Genomic DNA, 12,198 nt, shown 5'->3' on the forward strand with positions numbered 1-12,198 from the left:
GTGGAAAGACGGAAGCAGACGGGTCCCACATTTCCATACTATCTCTGAACCTCCTACATCTGGACTTCAATGGGAGAGGTAAATAAACTTCTAGTCTGTCAAAGCCTCTTTTATTTTGTGTCTCTGTTACATGCATCCAAACCTTAACCTTCACTAATATTAACACCTATCACGTGCCAGGGATTGTTTGCTTTTTCATCTCAGTATCCCCAGGGCCCAGCATAGAAGAAGAAACATAGGCTTAGGGGTCAAAAAACTTGTTCAAGGTCACAGAACTAGTAAGTGGCCAGGACCTGCCATCACTGGAGGATTCACCCCACGGGTCTGTGATGGTTGCATAGAGAGCTATAGGACACTGGCTGTGGAATAGTCAAACTGAACTGGGTTTGAATCCCACTCTGACACTTACGTGCTGTGTGACCTTAAACAATTGGCTTAATATTTCTGAACATAATCACATCTTTCTGGATGGTTATAAGGCTTAAATAAGACAGAGATGGCATCAGTAATGCACCTAACACATTGTGAATGCTAAATAAATGTTGGCCACTGTCACAGCCAAATTGGGACAAGTCCCAGTGGCCACCCAAGGGAACTGGGACAAAAACGAAGGGAGACAAGGACCTGTGAGACAAAGGGAAGGAGAGACGAGGCTGGGGGTGAGGGTTTCTTACTCCTTTACTTCCACCCATCCTGGCCTGTGGTGAAGGACATCCATGAGAGTATTCATAAGAGTGGTCTTGAACCGGATTGATGCTCTCTGCTCTCTGCAAGACATGGCAATGGAACACTTGCTCAGAATCAACTATTTCCCTAGGACAGTCCAGGGATAGGAAAAAAGGGAAAGGAAGAAAGGTCAAGTTCCATACATGGAAATGCCAAAACATAGAATTACTGAATTTTAGAATTTACCATCATAGCATGAAACAAAATAATCAAATTGAGAATGATAGAATCTTTGAATCATTGAAAATAATAGCAATCATTTTCTTCAGTGCCTTTTACGGTCTGGTTGCTTTACATATGCCATGGCTAATCCTTATACTAAATGATATGTTTTTGCAAATCCTCCTTTCTGTCACTCATCTGAGAAGATGGAATGGGTATACTTTTCCCTCTTCCTCCTACCAGGACGACTAAAACCCCAGGACATTAGATATAAAACAAGTATAAGAAGACCCTGAAAGGTGGACAGAAGAAGGCAGATTGGCTAAGGACCTCAGGACCCATGGAACAGCATGTGGTGAATTCCCTGGGTTATCTTTTTGCCTCATAGATCCCAGATGTGGATACGAAGAAGCTAGCAAGTCTGAAACACCAATGGGCACAGACAAAAAAACCTCCAACAAAAGCCTGCTCTCTCCAGCTGACAAAACCAGGAAAGGAAGACTTAAGACAATAACTTCTCTACTCTGGCCAACCCTGGCAGAAACAAATCTGTGGCCCACCCTCACTGATGCTAGCAAAGGCTGAGTGGGGAATCTAGACTTCCCACCAGGTTGTAACAAGGCACCCAATATCCCCCAAGACCCCTGGCTAGGCTGCTGTCAGAGAGGGTCAAAGACATAGCCGGGACTTTCATGCCTAGCAGGTGGTAGTGAGGTGCCCACCCCTGCTGTGTCAGTGGAGATCATGTGCCTGGGCTTCCACCCCCACCTGGCAGTAAGGAGGCACCCCTCTCCCTTGCGCTGATGTCAACGGAGGCCTAGAGGAGAGTCAGGACTTTCAATACCACCCAGTGGTAATGAGGCTGCATTTCCTGTAGTGTTCATGTGGGTCAGGTAGGGAGCAGTAGTAAGGAACTCCTAACCCTCCCGGCCACGGTGGTATCAGCAGAGTCCTAGTGGAACCAGAACTCCCATTCCAGCCAGCAGTAAGAAGGAACCCCTTCTACCCTCAAGTGTCAATGGAGGCCAAGTGGGGAACCTGGACTTCTACCCTATATGGTAAAAATGAGGTGGTACTATGCCCCCTTCCCTGGCCAGAGTGGTGTCAGAAAATGTCACCTAAAAGAGGTTTAAACAAGATCCAGAGTTCTATGGCATAATACCCCAAATATTCAGGTTTCAACTGAAAATCACTTGTCATACCAAGAATCAGGAAAATCTCAATGTGACTAAGAAAAATCAGTAGATACCAATTCCAAAATGGCAGATGTGTTAGAATTATCTGACAAATATTTTAAAGCAGCCATCATAAAAATGTTTCAATGAGTAATTAAGAACACCTTTGAAGAATATGTGAAGAACACTGGAAGAAAGCAAGGATGTCCACTCTTACAACTCTTATTCAACATAGCACTAGAAGTTCTAACCAGGGCAATAAGGCAATAAAAGGCACATAGATCAGAAAGGAAGAAAGAAAACTGTCCCTTCTTACAGATGACTGTGTAAAAATTCTCATGGAATCTAAAAAACAATTCATGAACTAATAGGTGAGTACAGTGAGATCACAGGATATAAGATGAACATAAAATCAGTTATATTTCTATATACTATCAATGAACACACGAACTCTGAAATTAAAAATACAATTTACAACTCTTACTTTTAAAAAGAGGAATATTTAGGTGCAAATCTAACAAAACATGTGCAGGACTTATGTACTAAAAACTACAAAATGCTGATGCAAAAATTCAGAGAAGATCTAGATAAGTTGAGAACCCTACCGTGTTCCTGGATTGGAAAACTCAGCAGAGTAGAGATATCAATTCTTCCCAGGTTGGTGTGCAGATTTAATGCGACTCCTGGGATCAAAATCCCAGTAAGATTTTTTTGTAGATATAGATAATTCTAAAATGTATGTGGAAAGGCAAAGATATTAGAACTAGAATATCTAAAACAATTTTGAAAAGAAGAATAAAGTGGGGTAAATCAGTCTAACCAATTTCAAAACATTATGTAGCTACAATAATCAAGACTGTGTGGTATTCACAGAGAAAGAGATACAAAGACCAAGAGGACAGAACAAACAACCAAGAGATGGACCTGCACAAATATGCCCAACTGAATTTTTAAAAATTATTTATTTGGCTGTGTGCGGGCCCTTGGTTGCAGCATGCGGGATCTAGTTCCCAGACCAGGGATCAAACCTGGGCCCCCTGCATTGGGAGCGTGGAGTCTTAACTGCTGGACCACCAGGGAAGTCCCTGCCCAACTGAATTCTGACAAATGAACAAAAGCAATTCAATGGAGGAAGAATAGCCTTTTCAGTAAATGGTGCTGGAGAATTGGATATGCACATGCAAAAAATGAACCTAGGCTTAAACCTCATACTTTATATAAAGTATAAAGTACTTTATACTTTAACTCAAAATGGATCACAAACTTAAGTATAAAATGTAAAATTATAAAACATAGAGGAAAATCTTTGGGATCTAAGAGCTAGGCAAAGAATTTGTAGATTTGACACTACGAGCATGGTCCATAAAAGGGAAAACTGATAAATTGGACACCTTCAAAATTAACAATTTCTGCTCTTTAAAAGACTCTGTTAAGTCAATGAAAAGGCAAGGTACAGCCTAGGAGAAAATATTTGCAACCACATATTTGACAAAGGATTACTATCTAGAATACATAAAGAATTCTCAAAACTCAACATTAAAAAGAAAATCCAATTAGAAAATGGGCAAAGGACATGAACAGATATTTCACCAAAGAGGATATACAGATGACAAATGAGCACATGGAAAAATGTTCAACATCGTTTATCATTAGGGAAGTACAAATTAAAACCACAATGATATAACAATACACAAGTATCAGAATGGCTAAAATAAAAAACTCTGACAACACCAACTGCTGGAAAGGACACAGAGAAACTGAATCACTCATACATTGCTGATGGGAATATAAAATGGTACAGCCACCTTGGAAAATAATTTGGCAGTTTCTTAAAAAACTAAGCATGCAACTACCATATAACCCAGCAATTGTACTCCTGGGCATTTACCCCAGTGAAACGAAAACTAACACACAAACCTGTACTTGAATGTTCATAACAGCTTTATTCATAATAGCCCCAGACTGGAAGAAAACCCAGATGCCCTTCAATAGGTAAATGGTTAAACGCATGGTGGTATATCCATTCCCTGGAATACTAGTCAGCAATAAAAAGGAATGAACTGTTTATACACTCAACAACCTGAATATATCTCTAACGAAGTTGCTGAGTGAAAAAGGCCAGTCCCAAAAGGTTAGTATATAATGTGTGATTCCATTATAAAAACTCTTTGAAAGGACAAAATTATTGAAAAGAGAACAGAACAACAGTTGCTGGGGATTAAAGATAGGGTACGTTGGGATGGGGAGGAAGAGGGGGAGGGAGGGGAAGTGGGTGTGGTTATAAAAGGCACTATGAGGGATCCTTGTGGTGATGGAAATATTCCATATCTTGACTGTATCAATGTCAATATCCTAGTTGGATGCTGTGCTATAGTTTTACTCTGTTACCACTGGGGGGAACTGGGTAAAGGGCACATAAGATCTCTCTGTATTATTTCTTACAACTGCATATGAATCCACAATTAAAATATTCAATTTTAAAAATTAACAGTTTTTTTTTTTTTTTTTGGCTGCACAACTTGCAGGATCTTATTTCCCTGACCAGGGCTTGAACCAGGCCCTTGGCAGTGAAAGTGCAGAGTCCTAACTGGACTGCCAGGGAATCCCCAACACATCTTTAGATGTCTGGATAATGGCTACCTTTATCGAGGAATGATTAGAAGAGGGCATGCTGGTGATGTTCTGTTTCCTGATGTGGGTATATTAAGTTTATGAAAATTCATTGAGCTGTAAAATTATGATATACTCAACTTTCTGTATATATAACAGAACTCTATAACAAAATATACCACAAATAAAGTTAAAGGACTACCTATAGATTAAGAAAAAATATTTGTGGTGCTTATAATCCATAAGAGATTTGGACCAAGTACATAAAGAACTACTACAAATCATTAAGAAAAAGAGAAACTCAATAGAAAAATGTCTAGAAGCTATGAACAGGCAATTAATAGTACAGGAAATTTAAATGACCAACAATCATGTTAAAAGATACTCAACCTTACCAATAATTAAGAAATGCAAATTAAAATACCAAGGAGAGGACTTCCGCTTTTGGTTATGATGTAAAACAATGTAAAAGACTTTCAATCCTATAGTAACAATGAGAAAAAAATGTACAAAATAAATATACTTGTCCATGGGGCTAGTGGAGAGCAATAGACAAAAGAAAACTTGATGAACTGATTCCAGAGAGAAACAAGGCCTTCATGGGGGGGAGCAGAGAGATGCAGCCGTTTCCAGATCTGGGCTGGCTGCCTGGCCTGGGGTGGGCAAGTGGAGGAACAAGCCGGCTGTGCAAGAGAGAGTTTGTGGCACCAGGAGAAATCAGCTGAGCTTATACAATATGTAGGATGGCAAAACAAATCAAAATCTGGAAGGGCCCATTCCAAAACCAAACCAAACAAAACCAGATTCTGGCAAATTTGCTTAAGAAAGGAACAGTAGAGAAAACAGTACAGCTGAGAGAAAACCCAAACTCCATGTTTACATGGTGTTTGCATTCCGGCAGCCCTGCCAGAGTTGAATTCAAAAATGAACAACAAAAACAACAAAAATCAAACAAACAAACAAAAAAACTGAACTGCAGTCCAATCTCCTCCCAGGTCAAATACTAACAAGCTCAAAATGGCAGTACAGGAGGCTAGGCTTGGGGTGAACTCAGTATAATTAAAGCTTTGATCCAACCCATGTTCCCAGTGCATATAAAAGTTATGTTTACACTATACTGTAGTCTATTAAGTGTGCAATAGCATTGTGTCTTTTTAAAAATGTACATATCTTAATTAAAAAATACTTCATTGCTAAAAAAAGTTAACCATCATCTGAGCCTTCAGTGAGTAACATCAAAGATTGCTGATCACAGATCATCATAACAAATATAATAATCATGAAACAGTTTGAAATATTGTGAGAATTACCAAAGCGTGACACAGACACGAAGGGAGCAAATTCTGTTGGAAAAATGGCACCAACAGACTTGGTTGATGCAGGGTTGCCACAAACCTTCAATTTGTAAAAAACATAATATCTGTAAACTGCAATAAAGCAAAACACAATAAAATGATGTATGCCTGTATACACACACACACACATATGTGGGTGTGGGTGTGGGTGTGTGTAATTTTTTGGTCTTCACTGTTTTTTATACACAATGACAAGAATGGAATATAAAAAATATAAGACATGCAATAATAAAGCAGAAAAATGTAATGCATGATCAAGAGGAAAAACAACCAACTGAGATAAACTCATAAATGACCCAATTATTGGAATTATTAAAGACTTTAAACAGATATTATAAATGTGTTAAAGAATTTACATGAAAAGGTGGATATAATGAGTAAATATATTTAATTATATTAAATATATATTAAATATATTTAATTACATTTAATCAGTATAATGAGTTATTGCAGAAAAGACATTGAAAGTCTAAAAAAGAACCAAAATGGAAAAATATAGAACTGAAAATTATAGTATCTGAAATTAAAAATTCATACAATGAGCTCAACAGGGGATTGGACATTGTAGAAAAAAGGATAGTAATGTTAGTCAAAGGGTACAAATTTCCAGTTATAAGAGGAATGAGTTTTGAGGATCTAATGTACAGCAGGGTGACTATACTGTATGATAGACTTGAAAGTTGTTCAGAGTAGATCTTAAGTGTTCTCACCGTAACAACAACAACAACAAAATGGTAGTTATGTGAGGTGAAGGATGTGTTAACTAACCTTATTGTGGTAAACATTTTACAATATATATATGTGTATCAGATCGTCACATTGTCCACCTTAAATCACACAATGTTTTATGCCAATTATATCTCAATAAAGCTGGAAAAAAATTTTAAGATAATAAATTTGAAGACAGGTCAATAGAAATTATTCAGTCTGAATTAGAGAAAGAAAAAATTTAGAAGAACAGAATCTCAGTGCCTTATGGGATAATATCAAGCAACCTAACATACATGTAATTGGAATCTCAGAAGGAGATGGGAGCAAATAGGACAGAAAATATTTTTTGAAAAAATAATGGCTGAAAAATTTCCGAATTTGACTAAATTATCAAGTCACAGATCCAAGAAGCTCAATTAACTCCAAGCAGAATAAATACAAAACACACACACACACACACACACACACAAAGGCAAACAAACTATAGTCAAATTGCTGAAAACCAGAGAAGTGTTAAAAACAGACAAGGGAAAAAGACACATACAGGTGTGTGCGTGTATGTGTGTGTGTAACTGCCGGGGCAGTGGTGGGGAGACAGTGTAAAGGACAGCTGACTACTCATCAGAGACAATGCAAGCCTAAAGACATAGGAACATAATCTTTTAAGAATTTTAAAAGAAAGTTCTTCAAGTAGAAGGAAACTTATACCAGATGGAGATTCAGACCTATAAGAAGGGGTAAAGAGTGGAGTAAATTTGAAATACTTTCTTCCATATCTTAATTAAAAAAAAACAAACAGTTAACTATGTAAAGTGAATATAATGAGAATGTATTGTAGGGCTGGGACTTCCCTGGCGGTCCAGTGGTTAAGACTCCACACTTCCACTGCAGGGAGTGAGGGTTCGATCACTGGTCAGGGAACTAAGATCCCATGTGCCACCTGGTGTGGCCAAAAAGTAAAAAAAAACAAAAAACCGGGCTTCCCTGGTGGCGCAGTGGTTGAGAATCTGCCTGCCAATGCAGGGGACACGGGTTCGAGCCCTGGTCTGGGAAGATCCCACATGCCGCGGAGCAACTAGGCCCGTGAGCCACAATTACCGAGCCTGCGCGTCTGGAGCCTGTGCTCCGCAACAAGAGGGGCCGCGATAGTGAGAGGCCTGCGCACCGCGATGAAGAGTGGCCCCCACTCGCCGCAACTAGAGAAAGCCCTCGCACAGAAACGAAGACCCAACACAGCCATAAATAAATAAATAAATAAATAATTTAAAAAAACAACTACATTGTAAAAAAAAAAAAAGAACGTATTGTAAGGTTTATACATATTTACAAGTAAAATATATGACAAAAATAGCAGCACAAAAGATGGGAGGGGAGTAAACAGAGCATGCTGTTCTAGGGTTCTTACACTGTACACGAAGTGGTATAATATTGAGTCAAGGTAGATAGTGATAAGTTAAGGATGCATATTGTAATTCCCTAGAGCAGTGGTTCTTTTTTTTTTTTTAAATGAGTTTATTTATTTATTTTTTGGCTGCGTTGGGTCTTCGTTGCTTTCTCTAGTTGTGGCAAGCCGGGGCTACTCTTCGTTGGCATGCGCGGGCTTCTCTTGTTGTGGAGCACCGGCTCTAGGCATGGGCTTCAGTAGTTGTGGTACGTGGGCTCAGTAGTTGTGGCTCACGGGGTCTAGAGCGCAGGCTCAGTAGTTGTGGCACTCGGGCTTAGTTGCTCCGCAGCATGTGGGATCTTCCCGGACCAGGGATGGAAACCGTGTCCCCTGCATTGGCAGGCAGATTTTTAACCACTGCACCACCAGGGAAGTCCCAGAGCAGTAGTTCTTGATGTGTGGTCCACGTACTCCTCAAGGTCCCCAACTCTCAGGGGTACACAAAGTCCTCCCCTTTCAACAACATATCTTTGTGAGGCTAGATTTTCTTCCTACTCTTCAGGCAAAACAACGTATCACAACAGATTGAATACAGAAAATTTGAGAAGGTGAACGTCTTCTATTCAGCCAGACATTGAAGAGCGTCACAAAAAACGTAAAACAACCACCACTCATCTCAGTAAATTTGGGGGAGGGAGAAAATAGTTATAGTTCATAAAAATATGTTATTTATGCTTCCATGTAATGAGTATGTGATTGCTTTTTAAATGAATTAATAAATAAGTATTTTTTAAATTTATCATTTAAAATTTCTAATGTGGTAAATATTGATAAGTATAAGCCACATAAACAAAAGTTATTAGAGTCCACAATGATTTTTAAGTTGTAAAGGGATCCTGAGGTCAAATTTTGAAAACTACTGCTCTAAAGTAGTGAAATATTTAAAGCTAATCCAAAACAATAAAGAAATACAAGTTCAAATCCATCAGATCGGAGAAAATATTTAAAATCAGGCAAATACCAAGTGTTTGAGAGAATGTGGAGAAATGATAATGATGCTGATGGGAGTGCAAATTGGATAAACTTTTGGAGAGAAATTTGGCATGTTAAAACCATCAATTACTATTTCATACACATTAGACTGGCAAAAATCTAAAAGTCCAAGTTTTAGCAACAATGTGCTAAAATGGAAACTCCTCCTCTGCCAGTAGAAGGCACTTTGAAGAACCACATGGCAGTATTTAGTAAGTTGAATGTGCATATACTCTACACCCAGCAATTCTATCCTAGATCTACACCCTAGGTAGATACCCTACATATGTACTCGGCAATATACATACAAGGATGTTCATCTGTAACTGTTAATATTTTTATGGAAGTAATCTGCAGCACACACTGTTGGTGGTCCATCCTTATCCCTTGGGCATTTGCCATCCCTGTGCATGCAAATCACAGGGCTTTCCTCTGCCAGCACCTGCAGTTCTTTACCTGAAGTCTTCTTCTAGCCCTTGGTCTGCTCAGCCAGTGCTTGGAGTAGATCTGAAGTACCAGGGAGTTAACTGCCCTCCCCACAACAGCATAAAATGAATGATGACTGAAGTTTATGGATAAATCCTCCAGCTCTTTCATCACTCAGTTGGGGTAAGTCTACGGTGTGTTCTACACTATCTCATAGGAATCCCCGGTGGGATGGAGCCCCACTTGCCCACAGCAGTAACCTGTCAATAATGCACTTTTTATTGGTTTCTTTCCCTTAGCTGTCTCACTTCCCCACTTCCCTGCCGATGCTTACTGGAATCACCTTCCAGATAAACGATCTGCTCTCACATCCTTATCTCAGGGTCTGCTTCTGGAGGAAACCAATATAAGACACAACCTAAGTGCCTTTCAGAAGGCAGATAGATACATAACTTGTGGTATATAATGGAACTTATACAGTAGTTAAAATGTATCCAGAGCTACATGCACCAACATGGATAAATACTGAAAGTATAATTTTGTGAGACAAAAGCAGGGTGCAGAATATAACAGTATAATGCCACTTACGTAACTTTTATTCCTAGCCACTCGGGCAGCTAGGGGTTTCCATGTGACACAATTTGGGTCGATAGTATAAAAGCATAAAACTGCTAAGGAGGGTAGGTTCCTGGGAAGTGTTTATTCTTTTGATTTGAGAAAGAGAGAGATGGCTTGAGTCTGCCCTCCCCCCTTCTTCCCACCTTGATCATGACATGAAGGCTGAAGCTGTAGCAGCCACTTGGTGTCCATCAGGAAAATGTGAAGACAATCACAGAGACACTAGCTCTGACATTGTTGAACCACTGCACCAGCCCTCCAGACTCTTTGTTACATGAGGAAAAGAAATACAATTTTTTAAAGGTACTATTAGTTGGGTTTCCTGTTACTTGTAGCTAAATGCATTTCTAATCAATATCTGCCCTGATAAAACAGATGGATGGGTCCTGTTAACTGAAGTGCTCTTTGTTTTGTTGAGGTGGCAGTGGGTGTGTAAGTTTAGGGTCAGGATCTGGAACACAGTGGAACACTGTGCATGCAAGAGTGAAGGGTTTGAAATTAGTGGAAAGGAGTCAGTACAGAGACAAAGAAGGCATAGAAGATGGGTGCTGCATGACAGAAAGGTCAGAGGCCATGAGTGCCTGCCCCAGTGGTGGTGTAGCCAGGAAGGGCATTAGAAAGAACAGAAATATATAATGAAATAGGGAATAGAAAATTCTAAAATATTTGCCATGGTGTGTGCAATATAAACTACCTCCTCTAATTCCCACAAAAATCTTCAGTAAAGTCTGCATTGCTCACTCCTGCTTTGTGCAAGTGGATTCTTTTTAAGAAATCCAAAGAGGTGCTGAGTTCTATAACCAGGTTATTGATGCAGAGCGATGCAGAAGTTCAGAGTGCAGTTGACATTTGCATTATCAAGTCAACTTCACATGGTTGTTGAAGGAGGCAAGGAAACACAGTTAGATACAACATGGGCCATGGAGTCCAACAAGCTCTGCCACTAACAGATGCTATGGTCTTGAGCAAGTAACTTAGCCTCCCTGAGCTTCAGTTTCCCCATCTGTAATGTGGACATAAGAGTAGTATCTATTTCAAAGAATTGTGGTAAGGATTCAATGAGATATACAAGTAAAGTAACAAGCCCAGGGCCTGGCACATGGTAAGTGCTCACTAATTGTTTATTATCATTATCATTATTGAAGTAAAGAAGTGGGGAGGGAGGGATGGACAAAGGGAAGGAAGGAAGGCAGCAAGCAAGCAGGCAGTTAGTTCTGGGTTTATTGGATTGGGTGGGACCACTCACCGCTCTTTTCCCTTTGGCAATCCATGGCCCTTGTAATTTTGATTCTGCAATGAGAAAAGGAAAGTGATGTAATTTTATACATATCTACCCTGCTTCCCAAATCAACTTACTGTAGATATTAAAATGCTCAGACTATCAGACTCAACACTGCCCAGATGCTATGACATGAAGGTTCAGCCTGGCCAAGTTCTTATTAGTCAACATGTGCCTAGTAACTTGGGCCTTGGAATGAACACCCAAGAATCCAAGGGTCCACCTCACTGTAGGCTTACTCCACAGGCATGACCAGTATAGTGAACGCCCGGTTTTCAATGCTCTAAAAGTCCAACCATGAACCCCAGTTTGAGGGCTGAACTCAGCAGGCTCTGAGAGAAGGATATGGACCTACTCTAACCTTGAATGTTTGATTAGACCCATGATCCAGGAGGAGCCGGGTCAAAGACTCAGAGCAATGTTAATTCCTTCTACCCAAAATGGACCTTCCAAATCCTCAAAGGGTGGTAGGTATTATTCTCCTCCAACTATGTCCAAAACAGTTTCGCCCTCAGTCCTGATAAGACTGATCCCTAAGGCAGATATGAAAAAAGAACTAGAAATTGGTCCGATGCAGGATGACCTTTGCACCTTGGACAGACGTGCCATCTGTATTAGTTTTCTACTGCTGCATAACAAATTACCACAAACTTAGTGGCTTAAAACAGTGTAAATCTATATCTCACAGTTTCCTTGGACCAGGAATCTGGGCACATCTTA

At 39.7% G+C, this 12,198-nt stretch overlaps 1 protein-coding gene across 1 annotated transcript in view; it reads right to left on the bottom strand.

Annotated features, from left to right (window-relative positions):
• TTLL9 (tubulin tyrosine ligase like 9) overlaps positions 1 to 12,198 on the bottom strand; it is a 70,966-nt gene that overhangs the window by 49,703 nt on the left and 9,065 nt on the right. Inside the window, exons 2-3 of the mRNA XM_061209051.1 lie at positions 11,446 to 11,489; positions 675 to 767 (exon numbers count right to left, since the gene is read on the bottom strand). Of these exons, the coding sequence (XP_061065034.1) occupies positions 675 to 730 (56 nt within the window). The 5' untranslated portion in view covers positions 731 to 767; positions 11,446 to 11,489. The remainder of the gene's footprint in view (positions 1 to 674; positions 768 to 11,445; positions 11,490 to 12,198) is intronic.

The sequence above is a fragment of the Eubalaena glacialis genome, chromosome 13 (genome assembly GCF_028564815.1).
Source record: "Eubalaena glacialis isolate mEubGla1 chromosome 13, mEubGla1.1.hap2.+ XY, whole genome shotgun sequence".
Taxonomy (NCBI): Eukaryota; Metazoa; Chordata; class Mammalia; order Artiodactyla; family Balaenidae; genus Eubalaena; species Eubalaena glacialis.